The sequence below is a fragment of the Vicugna pacos genome, chromosome 17 (genome assembly GCF_048564905.1).
Source record: "Vicugna pacos chromosome 17, VicPac4, whole genome shotgun sequence".
Classification (NCBI taxonomy): Eukaryota; Metazoa; Chordata; class Mammalia; order Artiodactyla; family Camelidae; genus Vicugna; species Vicugna pacos.
Genome location: NC_133003.1, coordinates 20087715 through 20113760, shown reverse-complemented (window position 1 = coordinate 20113760; position 26046 = coordinate 20087715). Strand labels below are relative to the sequence as shown.

The following is a 26046-nucleotide window of genomic DNA, read 5'->3' as shown; positions in this document are numbered from 1 at the left end:
GGGCCGCCCCTGCCGCCGCCGCCGCCGCCGCCGCCGCCGCCGCGGTCGGACCAGCGGCCTCCTCCCCTCCCCTCCGTCGCGTCGCCCTGCCGCGGGGAGGGGGCTCGCGTCGCCGCCTCCTGCCGCTCCCGATGAAGCAGCTGCCGCCCCAGCCGCCTCCGAAGATGGGGGATTTCTACGACCCCGAGCACCCGACCCCTGAGTAAGTATCAGCTTCGCGGCCTCCCGCTGCCCTCAGCCGCCTCAGCCCGAGCCGAGGGCGGCGCGTCCTGACGGGTGTTGGCGCGGGTCGGCGCGGGGAGTAACGGGCTCGCGGTGGACTCTCGCAGCCGGCGTGGGGAGCAAGCCCGCGCCGCCGCCACGGGCCGCCTCGTCTCCGCCGTCGCGGGCCGGCGGTTGGGCCCGGCGTTGGCGCCGCTGCTCGCGTCGCAGCGGCGGTTGGGCCGGGCCGGTGGGGGAGGGGCGGCGCGGCCTCCGCTGCCGCTGCCGCTGCCGCCGCCGCCGCACCGACCTGGTCGGCCAGAGGCTCGGAGGTCTTCTCCGGCTCTTCGCGGCCCCCGCGGGCTGCGCTGTAGACGAAGGGGCCGAGTCGGAGGGGCTGCGGGTGCCTGACTCGGCGAGAGGGCACCGGCGAGGGTAGGCCGCTAATCCCCGGGCTCGGGTGGAAGCCCGGCCCGTCGCTTGGCCTCCCGGCGACGGCGGCTCTGACCGGAAGGGCCTAGCGCGCGTCGCTCGGCTCAGGGCCGCTGAGGGGCCCGCGCTGCACTCTCGGTTTTGATTTTTTTTTCTCCTGGAACGCGATCCTGGCCTGGTAGTGCTTCCGGCTTCGTATTCTGCACCTTTGGCACTTCGGTTTTTGTAATGGTGGCGAGGTTTGAGTGGCCCCGATGTTGAGGTGACATCGGGTTTGTTTTTCCACCCGAAAATGAAAGCCTCCAGAGGGCCATACATTCTCTACCAGATTATGAGATTTGCACACTTTCTCGGATACTCTACTTTCTTGGTAAAAGGAACCTCTTACTCTAAATGGATGACTTTCTACTCCTTGTGAAGACTTTGTTAAAAAGCAAGAATCGTTTGAGGAGTCTCTGAACAGTGTTCTAGAAAACCAGAATACCGTTTTGCCCAATAGTGTGTCTTCAGCCTAGGACATTTTTACATTTCTGTTGAGGGCTGTGTCTGCTACTGTATCTGATATCTCAGGAGAGCTTCCACTTCAGAGCCTGGATTCACTTGTTTCTCTACGTCTTCACAAGACTATATTGTTTCAAAAAGCTATCTTTAAACTCCATTTGCTGTTGGTGGTGGAAGTCTAGACCTAAGAATATACGACTCATTTCAAACTTAACCGTTGATAGGGATTCCAAATGAAACTGTCACTTTTATGACCAGAACGATTCCGAGAGATTTGCTCTTTTGATACATTTACCTTAGTTCTGCTATGACTTTTTTTGAACCCTTTGCCAAGTCTTTTCACCTTGGTCCAAAAATGACTGGATCTTACTTGATAATTCTCAGGTTCAGTTTCCACACAGAAGGATTCTGTTGATGGTTATCTCTGCACAAAAAGAAAAATGATTCTGCCTTTCTGAAACAAAACCCATGTCTTACTTGCACTAGTAAGTTGTCTCAATATGGCTTTATCTTTCCACAGTTTCTTGCTTATAGTGTAACATTACTGTTATTAGATTGCTTTGATTTACTGCACAAGCATCAGTCCAGTTACAAGGCTTGTGTTTGTAGGCTTTTGGTTTGAGACTTGGAAAACCTCAAAAAAAAAAAATCTGTATCATGATCCAATAAACACTTATTGAGTATTTGTGCTGTACAAAATAAGATGCTAGCTCCCGAATGAGCTAAGTACCTGCTTTCAGTTCCTTTCACCGGGTTGTTTGGTGAAGTCCAGAAGCTTTAAAGATCACATTCTTACACTTCTTGGAGGAAAACATAATTTTTCATACTGTGTGGGGAAATGGACTCAGAAGTTGTATCTTTGGTGGATATGAGTGTGGTGAGGAATCAAGTACGTTTTATTGTTTTATGCAAGGTCTTGGAGTTTTTATTTTCACTGCTTTTAGGTCTTCACTGCTTTCGATTTCTAATAGTGACTAAGTGCTGAAATAAGTGTGTGTATTAACCTACATGGAGTACACAAAGAATTATCAAATGTTTTACAGATGTGGGAATTGAAGCCTAGAGAAGTCAAATAACAGCAAACCCCATGAAATAGTGCATATAAGCTAGTTAGAGCTTATGCCACTGCAGAGAGAGAAGAGCAGAGTGGTATAGTGTTAAAGAACTTGGATTTCAGAGTCAGACAGACCTGGATCTGAACACTAGTTAAGCCTTGAACAAGTGACTTTATCTAAGTTTGGGTTTTCTCATCTTTGAAATAGGTGTCATAATGGAAGAAACTTTATGAGAATGTTTTATAAGCACTTGGCACAGAATATGGCACCATGTAAGTGCTTTTAGCTGGGGTCATTAAGGAAAATTTCAAAGGTAGGATTTTAAGTCAATCATGGAAAGATTAGGTAGGCCTGTGAGGTGATGACATGGCTGGGGGAAGGAATGACCAAGTGCCCTTCTTAGACTTTAGATAGTTTGAAATGTTTTTTAGATAGGTAGAGAAATGAGGCACAAAACTTAAATTCAGTTTGAAGTAACAGTTGGAACCTGATGTTCTGTGTTGTCTTTCTACCCATTTAATCAGACACAGCTGTAAGACCTGGCTTTTTTTTTTCTGTGGCATATAGGATTGTGTTTTCAGGTGAAAATCGCTATAATCACCTGAGTATCTATGCTGTTGGGCAGGCCCAGGGACTGGTGTTGAGGATACTGCAAATTAGTCAGAGTCTTCAAGGAATTCTTCTAATGAAAGACACAGGCAAGTACTTTACAGTGATAGAAGTGCTGTTCTTTTAACATACACGTGTTTATTTTGTGTTAAACAGGCACACTAGGGGTGAGTGGTGTACAAAACAATTTTGCCCTTGTGGGCACCCCTCCTAGTGAGGAGTCATAATAAATAATACAGACTGTTTAAAGGTAAGTGCTTTGGAAAATGGAACACGGTAACGGGGATCCAGAATTTCTAGGGTGGATGTTGAAATTTAAAATGAGGTGGACTGGGTGAGCCTTCTTGAGAGTGATATTTAGGCAGAGACTTAAAAGGAAGGGAGTTAGCAGTGTTAATATCTGGAAAGAAAACATTCTAAGTAGAGGGAATAGTTAGTTCCAGGGCACTGGGACAGACCCAGTGAGTTCTCAGTTTGGTTAGAATGGGATGAACAACAAATAGTAAATTATGTTGAAGTAGGGTGCAGATTTCAGAGAACTTTGTAGGGCCTTTATAAGGACTTTGCCTGGAGTTTTCAAACAAGGAGTGGCATGGTCTGCTTTCAGCTTCAGAAGGATCACTCTTTGCAGGGGGAACAACTGAAGAAAGAGGGAGACTTGTATGTAAGGAAGCTAGAAATCTAGGAGAGAAATGCTTGTGACTTGTACCAAGGTGGTGACAGGAGATGGTGAGAAATAGTTGACTTCTGAATGAATATTTTGAAGCTCATATGAATATGATTTGTTGGTAGATCAGATGTGGCATATGAGAGAGGAGCCAAGGATGATTCTGAGGTTTTTGGTCTGAGCAGTTGGAAAGATAGAATTGTCATCAACTAAGATAGGGATGACTGTTAGGAGAGCAAGTTTGGGGGAAAGATTAGGAGTTCAGTTTTAGACATGATAAGTTTGAGATGCTTTTCAGACATTTGGATTGAATTGATACCCAAGTCTGGAATTTAGGGGAAAGGTCTGAACTAGAGATAAACTTTGTAGTCATCAACTTAGGTAGTATTCAAAGCCACGAGACTGGATGAGATCACTAAAGGATCCAGTGTAGAAAGAATGACCGCTCATCGCCCCCATTGGTCCTTTTAAACTGCAGTGTTAACAGGATTGTTACAGTGGGCAGTGTTAACGTGGATGGCATCCATAAACTTAGGTATGAAATTATCTTCTCACTAACCTCTAACTGGAAGTCACCATTTCTTTTAATCTGAACAGCAAACTATGGTACTATTAACAGTACCTGTGATTTTACTACTTGTACAAATTACAGATATTATAATATGCTGTGGTTATTGTAGATATCTCAGAATATTTTCTGTGTTCATCATTACATAGAAATTACAGTAGATAGGATATCTACCACTAGATTAAGAAGCATATATATTACTATATCACATAGTTGGATTTTTTGTCCCCAATGTAATTGGTCTCTTTTGTAATCATTTGCAATTTATTTCATATATTTAAAAATATTAAACTGACAAGGAATTTGCAGCCTTCATCTGACTGCAGAATGGTCCAAGGCAAAAAAAAAAAAAAAAAGTTGAATGCCTGGACTCGAGCCATAGCTCCTGGTTTAGAATCTCACCTCTTTTACTTAATAGCTTAATGAACCTGGGCAAGTTTCATAATGACTCTGTGCCTTGGTATCCTTATATGTAAAGTGGGAATCATAATAGTATTTTCTGCAAAGAGTTTTATGAGGATTTAAGAATTAGGACAGTGTTAACTATTATTAGTATTGGATGGAAAGATGCAGCTAGAAAAAACAGTACTTTACGAGGAAAAGCATCATGAATTTGGTGAAAATAAAGTTTTTAACAGGGAAAAATGTTTCAGCATGTTCAAATAAAATATAACGCAGTGTGGGTAAGTCGTGTTCTCATAAAATTCTCATAATTCATCTAAGTTACGATGGGGCTAGAGATGCTATAGGAAGCCAACTGAAAAAAAGTATAAAGTGGTCACCAGATTCCACATATGGTCTGGACCTTTAGTATTTAGTAGCTTTGCAGCCAGCAAACATGACTCAATTTTTGTTATTTTATAAGAGAAATAGCTTTGTAGTGATTAAGGTATGTTCTATAGGCCAGGGTACCATCTTTGGGCTACTGAGGTACATGGGAGGCTAAAGTATTACTTGGAGGGTTTCCTGCTGAGTATGGAAAACCTGATGTGAAATATTCAGTACTTAGGATATAGTATACCTCTCCAGAATTCATGTCCCTCTTTGCTCTTGCCTTTTCTAGATTTTAGGCCCACCAATCTTCTACTGACACATTGTGTCTTTAGAAAGGTATCAAGCAACTGTTGATACAGTTGTGTTTTTCTAAGAAATGTTAAAACTGCCAAGACATACTTTATACATAGAAGGTTATCTATCAGTCATAGTTTCCTTAGTGGGACTTTGGTATTTCCATATCTTTTCTGCCACTTTTCACTATAGTGACTAATTGATTTAATCTAGTCCCCCTTTAAAAATCAAAATGCATTATGATTTGCTGTTTAACAAATGTAATTTTTCTCAATCATGATATTTAATGTTGTTCCATGAGCATTGTCAATTTTTGCAGAGAAGCTAAGGTAGACATATGCTAGAATCAAAAGTTGACCTGTTTCTTTGTTTCTGTTATTTCTTCTAGAGTATTGTAGAACACCTTATTTTGTAGTGCACCAAGAGCTATTATTCTAAGACCTTGAGAGACAATTCATATTAATTGAAACATTTACACCTAGAGTCCCTGAAAATCAGGTTTAGAATCCTTTTTCTCTCTGAGCGAGATCCACTCTTCAGGGAGAAAGAATCTTTTATTTTGAAAATTCAGACTTTCTGGGAAGTTGTAAGAATAGTATAATGAATTCCCATATTTTCATCTAGAATGATCAGTAGTTGAAATTTTGCCACATTTGCCTTATCCTTCTATATAAAAATGTGTACATGTGCTTGTTTATTTTTGGCTGAACCATTTGAGAGTAAGATGCAGACATCATGATCCTTCACCCCTAAATATTTCATAGTATTACTTAAGAACAAACATTCTCTTAGTTAACCAATGTGTAGTAACCAAATTCAGGCAATTTAACATTTATAACAATACTGTTACCTGATATACAGTTTATATTTAAATTTGCCAGTAATGTCCTCTTTTTTCTGTCTAGGATTACACATTGCATTTAATTGTCATTTTCTTTGTCTTTACTCCTTTAATCTCTGAGGATAGAGCTTTAAATTGAAGGTTTGGAGGTACTTTACTACTTTTATTATCTCTGTGTACCAATCATAAATGTGTTATTTTAAAAACAATGACAATGTCTGGTAATATGTTTGAAATGGTTTCTTTTTTTAATTACCAGAACAGTAACAGTGTCTGGTAATATGTTTGAAATTGTTTCTTTTTTTAATTATCAAAACAGTAAATGCTTGTTGCAAAGGGTAAGATAATACAGATGTTTATAGAGGAAAAAGTAAAAATCTGTCTTTAATTTATCTTCCTGGCTCCAACTCTCCAAATCCCACACCCCAAGAGGTAACCACTGCTGACAATTTAGTGTATACCTTTCCAGACCTTATCTTTTGTTTGATTTTTGTTTTTACATAAACAGAGTCATGCTGCTACACATATCATTCTACTTTTTTTCTATCTATTATGTCATTTGCATGCTTGCATTTACATATAAGCTGTGGTTTCTAACAGGGAATATTCTATACTATAAATGTACTGTGTTAAGTTGCTTAATTTTCCTAAGTGTCTGGTTATCACGTTAAGCAATTTAAAAGGTCCTTAGGACATGTTATGCTGTGTAGAAGATGTCTTCTTCAAAAAATGTTTACATACTTATTTATTTCTATTTGTCCTGTCTGGTGCTGATGGATTAAATAGCTTTTATTCCTGCTCTGCTTTGATTAGTTGGTTGCTTATTTTAAAGAGAAAACTCAAGATATTTGAGTGCAGTCTCCTGAAAATGATTGGTTTGAAGCTAGCCAGTAAGCTGGTCCTCTGAAAATTCAATAGGTTTGTTGTTTTTCATACCGGTATTTATATTTGGAAGTGTATTTTCATGGAATCAAATGAGAGGTAGTTACCTTGTGTAATTTTTGGTTATCATATATTAATAGAATGTTGTATTTGAGTCCTTTAGCTTTGGAATTCATGTATAATGTATTTTATGTTTAATTTGGTAGTCTTTTTTTTTTTCAATTAAGCTAATGGTTACTTCAGTATCTTTTCCAACTGAGCAAATACTTTGGCCATTTAGGTGGATGTTTAAAGTTGGTCTGAATTCCTAAAGATGTCTTTTACTTAAGAATACTTTTGCTGTCAGATGCTAACATCTCAGAGGTAAAAACATCCTTGGGATGGTGCAAGTATTGATAGGAGTTTGTGCTGGCAGGCAGCTTCAGAGTCTTCCTCCTGGGAGCATTGCTGTGGGCTTGCAAGAACCTGGAGCAAGTGGTGGTTTTTGACTGTAGCTCTTCCTGCTGCCCACTTCCTGCCAAGTGCAGTTAGAGACTCTTTTCGTGGAGGGCTATATAGTAATCACCAATATTTGCCTCATGATTAGCTCTTTGGAGACTGAGGGACTAACTTGCATTTTGAGTCTTTGGTTTGATATTTGGCCTCTTGGTGAATAGTTATTAATTACATACTGTCTAATAGACAGATTATTTTTGTCAAATATTTGTAAAATTGCCTGGTTAAATATATAATTCTTCCATTAATTTATCCATTTTAATATCTGTAGCAACTCTAAAACATGAGCTGCACATTTTGTGGTATTGCTTCTGCGCTGAAAATTAAGAATTACCTGTAGTAAACATGAATTTTGTTGAGGCACAATAAAACATTCTGTTAGACATAAGTAAAAATGTACTCCTGGAGTTTTTGCTCAGAGTAACTATAATAGGTGTATTCTTTAAGTTTACATTTACTGTAGCCATTAAAAAGTAAAAAAAAAAAAAACTTTTATCGTGTAATTATTTAGGAAACCAATTGTCAATATTATGAAAAGTATAGTATATAGTCTTTTGAGCAGGTTAACAGTTGGTATAAGGAAGTAATATTAATAACTATTAAGAAATTGAAATAGTAATAGTTAAATATAAAGCCGTTGTTTCTTCAGTTACAGTAATGCTCATGTGTATTATAGAGAGACAGTGAGACTACCAGAAAATGGTTGGTGCTCGTCTTTCGTTGACTACTTTTTTTTATTATTAGAAAAGGTAATGATAGTATCAGAGGATACGAAATTGGGGCAGGAGTTGGAACATGGCTTATGATAGGACTTTTTTTTCAGCTGTGCATATGCTAGCTGCAAAATTAATTTGTTAGCTGTGTGCTTTTGTGAAACATACCCAATGCTTGAGTATTCTTATTTTCATTATTACTATTTATTCCATATAAATATTTAAAAAGATGTATTTGTATCTATGTGTATTTTTACAATTCTCCAACTTTTAATATTCTTTGAGTGGTTACTGATACAGAGCATCAAGAAAGGCTAACATTTCATCAGAGCCTGTTTACCTTAATATTCATCCATTCTCTGAGATGGCTTAGACTTTTTGGTTCTGTTGCTAGAACCTAAGGGAATTTGTAGTCCCATGTACTAGAAAATCCAAGATTATAGAGGAATCTCAGTAACTAACAGTTGGGTATATAGTGGTATGTGCTTATTAGTAAATGTTTAAGTTGACCTGATTCTTCATAACCATCATTATTCTGTTTTCCTGATAGAGTGAATAGCAGCATTATTAATTACTGATGTTATTTAAATAACTATTAGATTAGGAGAGAGGAGGTCAGTGAATTGAGTGGTACATGTGGAGCTGATGAAAATGATTGGTGTTCAAGGTACTTTTTATGCTTCTGTTGGTCCTGGTGGAGACAAACCAGTGAAAATTGGAAATCTCATGATGGTGATCTGAGAAAGAACATAATTGCTGCTTTAGGTAGGATAGTGTATTGTGTTTTATGTTAGAACAGTCCTCCCCCTCAGCTTTTTTAGTTCTTTTATACTTGCGTATTTTCCAGAAAGGCTAACCTATTTAAACTATGCCCCCATGTTTTACTCTTATTTAGTCGTCTTTCTGTTTAAATCATTCTAATCAATAGTCTCATTTACCTCTTTATGAATATTAGAGACCAAAAAGAAGTGAGGAAACTACAGATGCAGTGATAAATTAAGGGGTGTTTTTGGATATACCATAAAGTTGTGACATTGAAATATGGAAGAGAACTTGGTACTTCAAAAATTGACGCTTTTGTTGTTCTGTAAAGATAGATGATGCTACCATAGAAAACTGAAAAAAAAATTTTTTCTAAGCCTTAAACTGAATGAAACTATAAAGTTATATTTAAACTTTTTCTTTATAATTGAACCTTTTAAACTTTGTTTAGAAGAACTAGCTGAGATTGAACTCTTGACTATTAATTTATTAAGCTAACATTTGTTGAATGACTACCTTGTGATAAGGATACAGAAATAAGCACAAAGTGCTACAGCAGGGATATCTAACCCAGGCTGGTGGTGTAGAAGTGTGGGTAATCAGAAAGGGCTGCCCAGAAGATGTAAACTTAAATTTAATCTGAAAGAATAGGAATTAGGCAAAAAAAAAAAAAAAGTGGTTAGAAGATGGTTTTGAGAGCTACACTGAAGGAGAGCGTACAAAGGGAAGATTGTCCCTATGCCTTTTTCCAATTAGATTCCTCTACATTTGCTGCCCAGTAAAAATTGCTGAGCAGCATAAAAGGTGCTGTGTGTATGTGTGTGTGCGTGTCTGTCTGTCGGGAGTGGGTGGTTATTCCCTTACCTAATGCTCATTCCTGTGGCTTGCAACTCTTTTCCCCCTTAACTCACTCTTTATTGTGATTTACCATGGCTTTGATTTTAAAGGTCATGGGAGCTACTGTCTCTATAAGGGAGGAGAATAAGGCCCAAAGAAGTTCAAGCTATACTCACTAGCTAGTTTAATGGCAGTACCACAGTTTGAGCAAAGGTCTCTTCATTTACCAGTTTGTCAAAGACTACCTTTTTAATGATATTAAGAAGTAACGTTTGGAATAAGTGCCATTCATAATCAACTCGGTTTCTTTTTTTTCAGTTATTTTCCTAGAGGTCTTCTGGATTAGTTTTGAGTTGCTTATAAGGAGGGGTCAGGGGATTCCCTAGTTGAGTTTATTACTTTGTCTAACTTTGTAAAAGTATAGTCTAGAGGATTATAGAGGCCTGGAGATCATCTCAGCAAAAAGTACACTGGATATATGAACCATACAAGATTACTCCTTAAATAATGCCTTAAATAGTCTGAAATCTTCATTTGGAAGTGAGCTCCTAGGAACTCTTAATCCCATATGAAACTCATGCCTTGGTTTGTTGTCTTTCCATATATTAGGGAAAACCAGGAGAGGTATACATGAAGATAATTTGTCTCTTGTTGAGAGGGGTAATGTATATTTTGTCTTTCTCATGTCATGCATGCTACCATAGTGATACTTGTGCTACTTATGTCTTATCAGTGCATACCTTGTCCAAGTCTTGAGGTATCCTACTTCAAGGGTGCTCTTAGGACTTTTAACTCATAGTTTTTGGGAAAATGTACACAGTTCACAAGTAGCAGTAATGAACATATTTGTGCGAGCATAAGATGCCAAGGAGACATCATTCCTCATTGTTAATACTAGAGAATCAAAGTAGTTGTGGATTAACAGGAGAGACTATACAGTCATGGTTACTTTGAAATAAGAAACTTATATGTAATTTGCTTGGATGTCTATAGATGTTTTTTTCTACTTGAAGGATTGTTTGGGGAATAGGACCATTACTACTTTAACCTAAGTTTTCTAAGTTGAACATCATTAGGACCCTAATTTAATGATTCTCTGATTCAGAAATTTACATTATTCAAGACTAATTTAAAAATCAGTGTTTATTTTATGGTTCTTTAGAGGTAGAAAGAAGGTATACAAGGTTGGCAAATATTTAAATTGAACTTTCATCATGCTTTGAAATTTCCCTATTAGTAAATTTTCTTATCTTTTGTTTTCATTAAAAAAAAAGTTTGAGGAGGGTAAATGACATTGTTCTGTTTCATTAATGTTTCAGATTAGTTATATTATAATTTTGGGGGATTTTTTTGGGGGAAGAGGTAATTAGGTTTATACACACACACACACACACACATATATTTTTTTTTATGGAGGTAATGGGGATTGAACCCAGGACCTTGTGCATGCTAAGCATGCACTCTACTACTGAGCTATACTCTCTCCCCTATATTATAATTTAAACCTAGGTTTGCTAGAGTAATTTTTTTGCACCCATCAATGAACATAATACTTTGATTTTGTAAGAGGGATGATTTAGAACAGAGGTTGGCAAACTGGCCAGTGGGCCAGATCCAGCCTGCCTCCATATTTTAGTACAGCCCGTGAACTAAGAGTGCTTTTACATTTTTTATGGTTAAAAAAAAAACAAAAGAATAGTATTTTGTGAAATGTGAAAATGATATAAAGTTGAAATTTCTATGTCCATAAAGTGTTATTTGGGCACGGCCATGCTCATTCATTTACTTGTCTATGGATACTTTCACACAAAAACTTTGACAGTCAATAGTTGTGACAGAGACTGCATGGCCTGCAAAGCGTAAAATACTTACTTTCTGATTCTTTATAGAAAATTTGCGTACACTTGCTCCAGAACACTAATGAACAATCATATACTGAGTGTCTCATTTCCAAGACTGCTTATGTACAATTTTTAAATGTGTTAAGTTTTCAGGAAAGCATGACCCACTCCAGTTTTATGCTTTTAGAGTGGCATGGTAAGAAGTTCCCTATACCCAAATTTGGCATTCGAATGATGAATATCACAATTATGTTGAAATAATTACTTCTATTTTATGTTTTTCCTTTATTACAAGCTTTCAAGGAAAGAATTTTAAACTTTCAGGTTGTTTTCCTCTATATAAGGTCAGAAGAACAGAATTTAATTTAAAGACTTGGTTAAAAGGGTTTTTGGAGAACTAAGAAAATGAACAGAATTTAATTTAAAGAATTGGTTAAAAGGGTTTTTGGAGAACTAAGAAAATGAAAAAGGGACACTGAGTTGACAGATAGAAAGGCAGGAAGTAGCTACTCACCCTCGGGCTGGGAGAAAAAAGGGAAGAGGGTGTGGTTACCAGAACCTGGAACCTTACAGTAGGGCCCACTGAATCTGAGGTTTCTGAAGGAGGGGTGTTGGACTGCTGGTGCTTGTGTCTGTGAGGAATTGCAGTCAAGCTGGTCTGGGATTGTGGGGAAAAAGTAGACTGGAATCAATGCCAGGATGACATGTAGTAATGGGTCAGTACAGATAGGAACAGTGACCAACAGGAAGGAGCATATGTTCCCTTTTACTCTTCAAGCCTTTCATTCTTCCCTTAGCATGTGCTATTAGTGTCAAAGGGAAACGTACTTTACAGGGTCCTAAACATACTTCAACAAATTAGAGCATAGAAAGTATGGCTAGGAGCTGGAAGAAAATGTCCTAATAAATGACATGTGGTCTGAACATATTGAAAAATTTCTCAAAGCTCCAGGTAAGGAATGATTCTAGCACATATTTAGGAATGTGGGAAGGAAAAAAAAATCCAAAAGATTTTTGAATGAGAACTGTGCAGTTTCTGGGAAGCCTTTTTGTTTTTGTGTTTTAGGGTCATGGTGTCTGTTTATTCCCAACATGTTACATTCTTCTGGAGGCACTGTTTTTAAGTGAAATCCTGGCTTTTGTTTACCTTGGTCCATTGGGTATGATAGGAGTAAAAGGAATGAAGAATAGGACTTTATTAGGTAGCAGTAAAACCCTGTCATAGAAAAAGTGGGGACTTTCTGTATATGTTTCAACTCGGCATTATCTACTACCCCATAGGAGAAGAAATACAATTATCAATTATTTAGAAAGTAGGACTTTCCAAATAGAGTAAAGCCAATTTGTACATGTTCTAGTTTAGTTAGCATTTTTTGAACTATCTGTAATAAAAGACCAGGCTTTCTTTTTTTCCAGTCTATCCTGTACTTTTTAAATCTATGATAGGGATTTCTAGAAAAATGAAGTGAAAAAATCAGAGATTCAAAATACAACACCACTGATGGAACAGCTATGTATCTTGATTGTGTTGGTGATAGATGAATCTATACATGGAAGAAAATTGTGTAGAACTACACACACACATACACACACACACATGAATATGAATGCAGATTAAAAAAGAATGGTGAGAATCAAATAAGGTCTAATCTGGTTAACAGTAATGTACCAGTGTCGGTTAACTGTGCCCCCAACCCAATTAACTGGTTTTAATATTGGACTACAGCTGTGTAAGATGTCACCACTGGAGAAAGCTGAGTGAAGAGTACAGACTCTTTGTACTATTCTTGCTGCTTCCTGCCAGTCTGTAATTATTTCAAAATAAAAAGCTTAAAAATATATAAGCTTGCTCATCACTGGTCAAGGTTATATTTGCTATAATAATTTCCAAGCTCTTCTTCCAAACTCAGTTTCTATACCTGTGAATATGTGACAAACTGAGCCAGCCAATGCTGGCCTGAACACCACAGTTAAGTGTTAACTCCCTCACCCTCTTTGACTACTACATATTTTTGCCATTCCCCTCGGTCTATCTCTACCTTTCATCTCCAACCTCCACTTCTCTGCTCTTTATTTGTTCAAAATTATTTACTGAGCGTATCAGTGCCAGTACCTAGGGCCATGAAAATGAACAAGGCTCTTACTACTTCATACTGTTTTCTAATGGGAAGACTATTGTTAATCAAAGAATCTTAAAATTCAGATTGCTAACAGTTCCCACTTATTGGGCACTATGTGACAGATACTATATGGAAGATTTTACTTTTTATTTTATTTTTAATTGAAGTATAGTTGATTTAAAGTATTGTGTTAAGGTATACAGCATAGTGATTTTTTTTTTTGCAAATTATATTCCATTATAGGTTATTATAAGATATTGTGTATAATTTCCTGTGCTGTACAGTAAATCTTTGTTGCTAATCTAATTTATGTATACTAGTTTGTATCTATTAATCCTATACCCCTCATTTACTGTCCCCCTCTTTGGTAACCATACATTTGTTTTCTATGTCTTTGAGTCTGTTTCTGTTTTTTGTATAGATGTATTGTTTTTTAGATTCCACATATAAATGATAATACAGTATTTGTCCTTCTCTGAGTTATTTCACTGAGGACAATATTCTCTAGGTCCATCCACGCTGTTACAAGTGACAATATTCTGTTCTTTTTTGATGGCTGAGTAGTATCTCATTGTATGTATATAACACATGTTCCTTACCCAGTCATCTGTCAATGGACATTTAAGTTGTTTCCATGTCTTGGCTGTTGTAAATAGTGCTGCTGTGAGCACGGGGGTGCATGTATCTTTTTGAATTAGAGTTTTCTCCAGATACATGCCCAGGAGTGGGATTGCTGGATCATATGGTAAGTCTAGTTTTAGTTTTTTAAGGAATCTCCAGACTGTTTTCTATAGTGGCTGCACCAAATTGTATTCCCACCAACAGTGTAGAAGAAGGGTTTCCTTTTCTCTACATTTTCTCCAGTATTTATTATTTGTAGACTTTTTGATGATGGCAACTCTGAACTGTGTGAGATGATAACCTCATTGTGGTTTTGATTTGCATTTCTCTAGTAATTAGTGGTGTTAAGCATCTTTTCATATGCCTGTTAGTCATCTTAGGAAAAATGTCTGTTTAGGTCTTCTGCCCATACTCTTGATTGGGTTGTTTGATTTTTTGATATTGAGTTGTAAAAACTGTATGTATTTTGGATATTAACCCCTTGGCAGTCGCATTGTTAGAAAATATTTTCTATGTGAAGGGTTTTAAATAGATGTTCTCCTTTCATCCTCTTTTTGAAGCAATTACAGTACTACTATTTCAGCTTTGTAGATCATCTCTTTGGCCACCCCCCCTCCTTTTTTTTAGTAGCAGGTTAAAAAGTGTTAAAAAAGTATTGGAGTTGGTCTTCAAATCTAGTTTGACAGACTTTCAAGCTTTTGCTCTTAACTTATGTATTATACTGTTGTGCTTCCCCATCAGGTGTTTTGAAAACATACAATTGGGGAGAAGAGGAATTGAGGCATGCCTTCTGGATAGACGGCTCTAGAATAGAAAGCTTTGGCTGAACTGTATAGTACTTTTTCATTCTACTGTACTAGTTACAGTGTTTACACAGTGTCGGCTTGGATGTCGGCATGAAAACCAGCTGCCTAGTTTGACTTCTGGATATGGTCTTAGTTATGTTGTTAATTCTAAGTCGTAGTCCTGTCATTTTATTTTACCCTTTGTTGTTGTGAGAGGTGCATCTACCTTGTCAACTTAACAATATTTCTTTGTCATAGAGCATAAATGTGACCTCTTCTAGTGAGCTATTTATTGATGGCACTTAATGCTCCTCTGTGATTTACTGGGATATTTGTAAGTAGCTAGGGACTTGATGGCCAGGGCCGTAGACTGCATTTTTTTTAAGTACTAGTATATTATAGATTAGCTAGCTTTTTTGTTATATATTATTATATATCTGGAATTCGGTATCTGGAAGTGGAAATTACATCCAGATTTCTAATTTGCAAAATGATGTACAAAATACTCCTCTATTGTTTTTATGTTTACCTTGAGAACTCAAAAGATAATTTTCACAGGAAATGAAAATTTAGCACTGTGGTGACTTATCCTAAGATTGACAAATGGGTGGAAAATATTCCTTCCTAAACCCCAAATAATTTTGTATTTACTGTTGCTGAATTATTTTTTAGTTTTTCACCTTGAGTCTTTTCAAATAAAATGACTCTAAAGTAGACTATGTATTGATGCTGTTTGGCAAAAGTTAATTTATAGAAAATATTTTCCAGCATAGCATAATGTTTACCATGGCTACATAGTTAGGATTTTTTTGTTTTATTGTTGGGGAGTGAAGTTCTGTGGCCATGGAAGTAAAGTCTAAATCAGATGGGTAAATCCTGGTGATTACTTCTGCTTGGGTCAAGGGATTAATGCTTAGCCACAATCAGGTGAATGGACCCTGATTGTGGGTAGGTGGTGATAGGATAGTAATAGGAATTACATTTTGCCAGCACACTTCTTTGCTTGGGGCATGTGCACATATGGTCTCTTGTTGTTTACTTGTTGGAAGATTTGTTATCCTCTTCTGTATTGTAAATAAGCATTATAATTTTTTTATTATGGGGATTTCCAACATTCATACAATAGGGAATGGTATAATGAATGAATACCGCTTGCTCCTGCCCAGTGTACTCATCCAGCTACAACAGTTATTAACATTTTGCCATTCTGGTTTCATCTGTCTCCCACTTTTTTTTGTTATTGGAATATTTTAAAGTGCCCCACATATTTTATCATTTCATACTTTAATATATATGTCTGAGAGAGAGGCTTTAAAAATAACTGCAATACCATTGTCATACTTAGTGCATTTGGCAATAATTCTTTAATGTTATTTAATACACAGTCCCTGTTCATTTCTTTAAAAAATCAGAATCTAAATAATCGTGTGATTACCAGATTTCAAATTTCTTTATCTATGATAGTCTTATTATATGTTTGCTATGTTTTTTGGAGACTGGTAGGTACATCAGACCCCCTCACTCCTCCCTCCTGCCAGCAGTTTATCAGTTACCTATTGCATCATATCAGAGGGGCACTTATCAAGTTGTCTTGCTTTTAGTGATATCAAAATTAACCAGTGAATTCTGGTGTAGTCAGCCTGATCCATCAATTACGAAGTTCTCCGTCAACTTTTCATCTATTGGGTTTTGCTGCCATTGATGATTGTTGCATTTATTAACTAGAATTCTCCTATAAAGAACAACTATTACTCACCATCTGTTTGCCCTGAAACACAGACACTTACTTGATCATCAAGACTCTTAATTTGAACACTTCTGTTACTCTTTGTTTCATGATAAAGCCCCTTCTGTTGCTAGGCAGAAACATTTACTAAAACACTGAATCAAAATATGTTTCTCTGAAACTTTTTACCCTTTTCCTCCCAGTTCTGTGTAATAGGTAATAAATATTTGACTTGAAGAGCAAGAGCTCTGCAGTTAAACAGCTTGTATACTTGACTCTGCCACTTTGCTAGCTGTAACTTTAGGTTTGTTCATTTGTAAAAGTGGGATTACAAATACATAGTATACCCTTCTTAGGTTTGAGGATCAAATGAGCTAGATGTATATAAAGCATTTAATGAAGTACCTGAAAAGTGGAAAATATTCCTTTAACTGCTTATAATGGTGATGGTGGTCTAGTAATTGGGCTATAAGACAATAGTATACATAATGTGATCAAGTCACTAAGAAATTCAACTCTTTCTGTTGTAATTCATTAGCTAGTACTAAAAATGAATTTTTTTAGCATTTATGTGTTCTGTCTTTTGAAGGTTATTTGGTAATGGATGTCCCCTCTCCCACATCTTGCTAATGAGGAAAATAAAACAGATAATTGAAGAGTTTTAACTCAAAATAGTCAATAACAGTAGTGAAACTCATTTGTATATAACAAGTCCCAAAGTGTTCATATTAGATCCCCATTCAGTCCAGTTATGAGTTTTGGAAAACAGATTGCTTTAATAGGAGAACATAGTTCACTTCATGCAAGTGTTCCTGAAAGCTAATTTGGAATACAAATTTAGAAACATAATTCAGGTACACATACAGTTGTTAACATTTGGGATGATAGTCTGACCTTTCCTCACTGACTACAATGATACATTTGAGATCAGCTGTATTTGTTTGTGAAGTAATTTCTTGTTTAAAGAAACTAAGTTAGCTTTACTTACTATCTATATAGACACTCCACATTAAAATAAAATTTCAACTGTTTTGGGATATAAGAGTAGTTAATGGGTATGACATAGGGGAGAGAACTGCTATTTTGACCTATATTTATATAATCAGAGATAGCTTTGATTAGATGACTTCTTGTGAGAATATTCTTGCCTTGTAAATGCTGTAATTTTAATAACATTCATTTTTATTTTTTTCTAGGTTTAATCTGTATACATGAACCTCTATCAGTAGGAACTCTAGAACTCTACGTTTGAGATACTATGCTAGCTGAAGATGTGGACTTTAGAGTGAGTGAGAAATAGTGCTTGTGTTTATCAAGTCCATTTGCATTAGTTCAAGGTAGCATATTCATTCCAAAGTGGTTTGCCTAAAGTTTCCAGGCCTTTGTTAAAAAGCAGTGGTATACATGGCTTTATTGTCCACATAAATCATATATATTTCTCATCAGTGTTTTAATTTACTTGTCTTCATGGTTCCTATTTCTTGGATGAGAGTATGGCAGATACTATAAATTAATTTATGGCCCACGTGACTTGTTTTTTCCACAGGTCAGTTTTGAGGTCTTTCCCCTGAGAATTGCTTGAAATGATAAAGTTATAACCTGGGTACTATTGTTAGGGAATTTCTTTGATTCAGAAAGTAATGAGAACTTAGATAGGAATGGGAATGGTATACCCAGCGATTATACAGTAACGACAAGAAAACCTTTGTCTCTTTGTAGCTTAAACTCTATTTGGAAAGTCAGAAACACTAAATGCAAGTCAAAGTATGTGATTGTCATTCTTCAAAGTATATGATGTAGGAGTTGAGTTTAGTAATAGTGTATGGAATGTTAATAAAAGGCATTAGAAATAAAGAAAAGATAGTAGTGCTGAGTACATAGTACGCGCTCAGGTAATTGTCAAGTGAAATGTGGCTGAGAGGATTAACATGAGTCTGGGAAGTGATAACGTGTGTGTAGAGGCTTGGAGAGGGAAGAAGATGGTAGAATGAAGAGCAGTCTGAAAAATTATTGACGTCAAGACTGATCTATGTTTGAACTTAGAGGAGACCATCTTAAATATTGAAATTTTTTGTGGGGAGTAGTGTAGAACAAGCTCAGCTAGATAGAAAAGTGGGTATGCTGATGCCAGCTAAATATTTACTGAGTACTTCCTATGTTCTAAGTATAGCTTTTGGCACTTAAATGCAGCTGTGAACAAGATAAATGCAGTCCTTGCCCTAAAACAGCTTGTATTCTAGTGTGATGAAATGGGCACTACATTAAAACAAAATGAAGGAAAAAAATCTCATATTGACAAATGCTAGGAATAAAATAAGGTGTACCATAAGATAGAATGATGGAAGAATATCAGAGGGGATAACATTTGGAGTTTCATTATTGAGAAGGAGCAGTCTGTCAAAGATTAGGGGAAATTATATTCTAAAAAGGAACCTTCAGGTAAAAAGGTTAGAAATTAGCTTGAATGTTTGAGGGACAGAAAGAAGGCTAATGTGGCTAGAACCTAGGGAATGAGGAGGAGGGACTGTGAAAAGAGGTAAAGTCAGAGAGAAGCACGTATGTGCTGTGATGTGATTTAAGCTTTTGAAAGATGTAAATGTTTCTCCTGTTATGTAAATTTATAATATGTGTATATAACAGTCATTGCAATCGGTGTATGAGTGTATGGAATAATCTTTAGTTCCATTTTGACATGTTACATTTGAGATAAATTAGATCCAAGTAGAGATGTCCAGTGAGCAGTTGGGTAAATAAGTACAGAGAGAGGTTTGGTTTGGAGCTGTGGAAGTCACCAGTCTACAGATGATACTTAAAGCCATAAATTTGGATTAGATAAGGTAGGAGGGAAAAGAGTAGATGGAAAGAGAAGGAAGGCCAAATAGGGATCAAGTTTTGGGAAACTCCAACACGAAGGCAACAAATAAAATAGGAAGAGCGAATAGGAAGTGTGAACAAATAAGATTGAGGAGGAGTAGCCATGAGGGTAGGAAGAAAACAGGAGAATGTGGCCTGTGAAAGCCCAAAAAAGAAATTGACCATTGGCCCCCCTGCCCTTTTTTTTTTCAAGTAAGGCATTTAAAAATTTGACTAATGAGAGTGGAGAGAGAGAATGACAGAGACTGACAACAGAAGAAAAGGAATTAATTAGGAAATGAAAGTCCTTGAGAAGGCAAGAGGTGGGATACTGAGCAAAATGGTGAGATCCTCAGTTGAGAGTGGCTGGGGAGTTGGTGGTGACCGAGATGTTGGATAGGGAAATGTGTGAAGTAGGCATCTAGGAGAGTAGGAAAAGGAATTTAATGGCAGAAATCATAGGTGATAAATGTAAAGATAGGATTCTAACCTAGGTATCAAAGTTTGATTTTTTCGCTCTGTTACATTGCCATCCGAATAGGGAAAGTAATAAATACTAAAGAAAGTGTGCTTTCATGAAGGAGAATCAGGAAAGTGAGACTAAGTTAAACTGAAAAAAGAAGAATTAATAAAAAAGCACTTTATTAGTCATTTAATTCACAGCAATAATTATTTATTACCTTGTGTTATAGCTATTTGGCATAATCTGTGCCATATTACTTCAAAAAGCATGAAATTCCTGATGGTGTGAGGACTGTGAACTTGACATCTTGCCATTGCAGAGCCAAGCCTGCCTTCAGTGGAGTAGATCCTTAAATAATTGTGGCACAAATAGCCTTGTAATTGATATGAGTACTGGTACTTAGAGTTAACAGCATTGCTTTTCTAAAATAAGTCATATGTCAATCCATCAGTGTAGTTGTATGCTAGCAAAAGATACTTTCTGATGCAGTCTCCACATTTACCTTAGGCCTAGCTAACTCATGGTAGTAAAGACACCTACTCTCTACCAAAACCTTGGCCTACAGAAGGATGAACTCATTTTGTTTAGAGGAGGTTTGCAAATGTGTATGACCATAGGCGAAGCAGTGAACTAGGTAGATGTGATCTTTGGTGATTAAAGTTTTACTTATGAATACTCTCCCCCTAATGTGCTTTTCCATATCATTGAAGATCTGAGGCATTTTAAATCTTGAGTGTATGACGTTCTAAGTGCCTAAATGTGTTAATGTCAAAACATACATGACTTCAGTGCATTCATTCTGACTTTTTTTTTTTTTTTAACTGTGACAGATACTTTCATTTGTATTTGTTGGGAGCAGGTCAAAGATTTAGAAACTCTAAAAGGGAAACAAATTGAGGGGAGTAAGGAGGATGGCTAGAGTTGTGAAATTCCATTTCTTTCCTAATGTTGAGGATAATTACTTAGTACTTGAGAAGGGTTCCCTGTAAGTATTTCTCCATGAATATTGCTTGGGACTGAGTATATACCGCAAGCTACAGAATTTTCTTCTTGAGAGCTCAGAGTACTAATTGAAGTTTACCTCTTGGCTAGGATGTGTTATAAGCAATGTTATGAAATAGTCTTCAGTTTTGTCATTGTTGGCTTCCTTCCTTTTGTTATCAACCAGTTCTCCTGTCCTTTTTCTTTTCTTTATTTCCTTCTTTTTTTTCTTTTTTGAGTGAAAGTAGATTTATTCAGCGAGATACACACTCCATAGACAAGAGTGTAGGCTGTAAGAAGGCCAGAGAGGCCATGAGGTGTGGGGGGTGTTTATTTTAAAGTGGATATACTATAGACAGGGTGCGGGCCATCTCAGAAGGCAAGAGAGAGTGACCGAGTTCTTTTTTATCCTGAATTTTCACCTCTTCATAAAACCCTGCCTCTGCAATTTTATACTCTGTTTATTATAGAGTCTAGTTTTTAATGTAGCTTATTCTAATCAATGCCTATCAGAATATGAATTTAGAAAGATTTGAGGTAGTGTTTCTCCAGCTGAGGCTCAAGAATCTCTGAGACTCTTCATAATCTTTTTTTTTTAAATAAATTCTTAAGGAGTGAAGGACTCTTATGAGGATATTAAAAAGGTTTTCACGCTGTATTAAGTTGAAGAAGTAATTTTTATTTTTCAAATAATTTCAGACTTACAGAATGGTTTCAAAACCAATAGGGATTTCTTATATATCCTTCATCTAGATCCCCCAAATGTGAACATTTTCCCACTTACTCTCTTTCCGTACACACACACATTATTACTTTTTTTTCCTGAAATGTTTGAGGGAAAGTCACAGATACGATGCCTTTTTACCCCTGTGTCTTGCAGTATGTATTTACTAAAAACAAGGACATTTTCTTTTGTTTGTTTGATGTTAGATCAAATGTTTATTTTAATAAAAGGTCTTGGTGATTAGTTTTTTTTTTTACTACAGACAAATGTTTAGTGAAACCATACTCTTCAGATAGCTTTCTTTCTTTTCTTAGAATTCTTTTTTTTTTTTTTTTGGTGGGAAGGGTAAATAGATTTGTTTATTTATTAACAGAGATACTGGAGATTGAACCCAGGACCTCATATATGCTGAGCACACACTACCACTGAGCTATACTCTCCTGCCCCCGCCCTCCATAGCTTGCTTTTTTCTTTTTTTTGGAAGGATATTTCATAAGCTTTTTTTTTTAACTTTTAAAAAAATTGAAGAATAGTTGATTTACAGTGTTGTATTACTTTCTGGTGTACAGCATAGTGATTTGGTTATATATATAATACACTTTTTCATTACAGGTTACTACAAGCCGTTGTCTATAGTTCCCTGTGCTGTAGAGTGGGACTTTGTAAAACAAAGACATTTTCTTATATAAACACTGTACAACTATTAGTGCCAAGAAAGTAACATTGATATAATACTATTTTCTAATTTACAGACCTTAACAACTATTTTTAAGTTTCAAAATCTGTTTTACTTGAAAACTACCATTACTTTTCAGTGGTAATTTTCAAGTACAGTTGACCCTGAACGACATGGGGTTTGAACTGCATGACCATTTATATGTGGATTTTTTTCAGTAAATACGCACAACATAATGTGAACTACACAATCTTCAGTTGGTTGAATCTGTAGATGCAGAAATGCAGATATGGAGGGTAGTTAAGCTACATATAAACATATATCTGGGTTTTTGACTCTGGGGTTTGGGGTTTGGCACCCCTAATCTCCCGTGTTGTGCTAGGGTCAAATGTAAAATAAATTTTAATAGACTAATTTTAGTTTCTTAAGTCAGTGTTCTTAAATTAGGATTTGTTCCTAGATATCTAACAATTTTTTTTCCCTTTAAAAGAGGCTATCCATATGTCACTCAGATGTGAGAAATACTGTCTTTAAGTATTTGAGGAGTATTTGAGTTTTAGTAAGAAATTGTTAAAGAAGAGGTAGGAGTGAATCTTTAAAGTCTTTACTTATTAAAATCAAGATAAAGTAAAATGGTCTTTTCTGATTTGTGGTTCAGGATATTCAATAAACTGAAGGCCTGGAATGAGACTTCTAAGGGCCTCACTTGTAGCCTTACATCTAGAACAGGAATTCTATCTCATCTCAGGTAAGTTCTCATCCAGATTCTTCTTAAACATTTCTGATGACAAGGAAACTTAAGTACCCCTGTACAGTGACATATTCCAGGTCCAGATTCCTCACATCTTGTTTTTAGAAAGCAGTTAAGAAAGACCAGCAACTCAATAGGTAATTGATTGACAGAGGACCCAAAAAAGCACTTCCCAGTAAAAAGAAAATACCAATGACTTACAACGTGAAAAGCTGTTTTGCTTGTAAAACTACAACTGAAGCTATGTCTAAATATGTTGCTATGTAATGATATCCAAGGCTTTAAGTGGAGGAAAACAAGGTGCAGAAAGGTATGTTTCTATTTGTGTATGTCTTTTTTCCTTTAAAAGGATATATATGCTCATATATGCACACAGTTTTTGGAAGGATGTACAAAACTTAACAATAGTTGCCACTGGGTAGAGATCAAATTTTAATTCTATAACTCTGTATGATAAAGTTTTCCCTTGTTTGTATGTATTACTTTTTCAAATAAATAAACTAATTTAAAATGTTCTAACTTAAAATGAGCTAAAATCTATCATTCTGTACTTCTGTTGGTCACAGGTCTAACTTTTGGAATTGTGCAAAATAAGACTATTTTATCTTCTAAGTTGTCTGATATTTTGAAATAAATCACTATGATCCTGTAAATTGTCTTTTTTCCACAGTAAATAAAAATACTTTCATTTGACTATAACTATTTCTTATATGACATGGTATCTAGAATAGATTCCTTTTCCATCCAATTTGCTTATATTTATCAAATCTCATTATACTAGGCCTCCTTTTGGAAACTTTACTTCTTATGTCCTAGCCTAAGAACTTCATTGGTTGGTTGATTTTAATAAGCATGTTGGTTCTTTGAGCTTGCTATGACTAATACTCTCAAATCTTTTTCCACATGTACCCTGTGACCTAATAGAGATTTGTCTTTGTGTTGACATGGATTAATCAAAATTCTTTATATATACTTCTTCAGTAAGCTGCAGATCTACATATTGTACATTTTGACAGAAAACTGGCTGTGGTATTCCTCTAGTTTTTCTTCTGTAGTAGCTTTTCAAAGCAACAAATAAGGCATTCTAGTAGGATCTCATGCTAGAGAGTTAAATGCGTGTTTTTGCATACCTCCTTATTTCTTGTGGTGGGCGGCACAGGAGGCTCAGTACTCCTGGCTCTAGCTTCCATACCCTTGTTCCATCAGCCTTCCTTCAAAAACCCTATTCTTTGCTCTTGACATTATTTTGTATTTTTTACCAAAGAAGGTATTCTTTTATTAAAAACATTTGTGGCTGATTCTTGCTATTAATTATGGCCTCACAATTTCATTAATGTTTTCACAAAGGGCTTATCCTCTTACTGTTGTGGCAGTCTACTCCCATGGCCACAGCCGTGTATTGTCTTCTCACTAAGTGTACCCCAACTCTAAAATATTACTCTGACCATAATTTCCAATTCTTTTACCATATCCTTCTACTTCTCTGTCTGGTTTCCACCAAATCTACTCTTTGAAGCTGCTGGTATGTTGTCCCTGCTCCGTTCCTTCAGTTTATCAGCTTCCTTCATATTTCACTCCCTACTCTATTATCTGTTGATCTCTAGGTAAGTCATTTCAACATTCTGGGGAATGCCTTCAATTCTCTTAACCTCTTGCCTTCTACCTCTTTTTTTCCCATCCAGCTTGCTGGAGTAACTCACCAGTTGTTGCCTTTCATTGCTTCAAGATAGCCTAATGCTGCCAGCAGAAGTAGAATAAGTGTGCTGACGAGCCCTGTTATAAATTAGTCATGTCCAACTTTGGCAGGAACATTGAAGATTATAGCCTGCTTCCATTTTTGTTCCCCATACTTGAATTTTCAAGTCTTTTACCTTGTCCCTTCCTCTAACTCTCATCTAATGATGTCAGAGAGACATACAGGCCAAAAGAGATATTCCTGTTTTATTTTGAAACTTAACTGTATCTTCACTCATCTGTATCCCCTTCTCTCAAGATCATTCCCTCCTCAATCTTTTGTAGTGATTCCATGTTTTTTTCTTTGATCTAAAAACCTTGTTTGCTTACTTGCTGTATTTATGATAAGGAAGGATACAGAATGATGCATGTGGTATGATTACTGTACTTAAAAAAGAAAACAAAGATCTCTGTTTTAAACAAACACATACACACACAACTCCCCCACCCCACCCCCCTGCCCATTTACACAAAAGAAATGTTAGAAAGCTCTATAGACCAGTGTGTTAACAGCAGTTGTCTCTGGATGGATTGGTTTGTGGACTTTATTTATTTTTTTTGCTTGTTTATAATTTGATTTTTCTCCATTAGCATGAAATATTTTTAAGATGAGAAATATTTGATATTTTCCCCTGTCCCCCAAATTTTGTGTGTGTGTTTTTAGATTCTTTTTATTACAAACTTCGAAAAATTACCAAACTGTGGGAAATGCCTTGCTATCTCTGTAAAGCAATTCTCTGATTTCTGAAATGAAACTTTTTTTCTTCCCCTCACTTCCCTGTCCAAATCCCACATTTTAGTATTTCGTCAGTCCTTTGACCATGGGATGACTTTCATTACAGTTTGTCAGGATTAGTCTTTTCACTTGTTTGTGCAAAGTAGAAGTGCTGAGGCTTAGGAAAGGGTTCTGGTAACCTCTGAATTTCCAGCACTTTGTGTATATGTATATTATGTGGACAAGCATGAATGCTTTTAAATGTCCACTGAAAAGAGGGATACAAATACGAATGATACTCTAAATGCTTGGATATCTACAGGTACCTTTTCTGTTTTGTTTTTTTTTTCTTCACATGGTACTAATTTAAAATCTAGGTAGGTTGTAAGACAGAATTATTTTATGAATCACTAGAGGATTCATAA

At 36.5% G+C, this 26046-nt stretch overlaps 1 protein-coding gene across 6 annotated transcripts in view; it reads left to right on the top strand.

Moving 5' to 3' along the window:
* The first annotated feature begins 71 nt into the window (after positions 1-71).
* SETD2 (SET domain containing 2, histone lysine methyltransferase) overlaps positions 72-26046 on the top strand; it is a 114286-nt gene continuing 88311 nt past the window's right edge. For 4 of the 6 annotated variants that reach the window (XR_012060626.1, XR_012060625.1, XM_072941150.1 and 1 more), the window contains exons 1-2: positions 84-202; positions 23080-23169. Coding sequence is in view for 4 of the 6 variants with exons in the window: in XM_072941150.1 (XP_072797251.1) it covers positions 132-202; positions 23080-23169 (161 nt within the window). In the remaining 2 variants the exon portion in view is untranslated. Of the gene's footprint in view, positions 203-17920; positions 18010-23079; positions 23170-26046 lie in introns of those variants that run through there. The other 2 variants (XM_072941151.1, XM_072941152.1) reach the window with 2 other exon arrangements.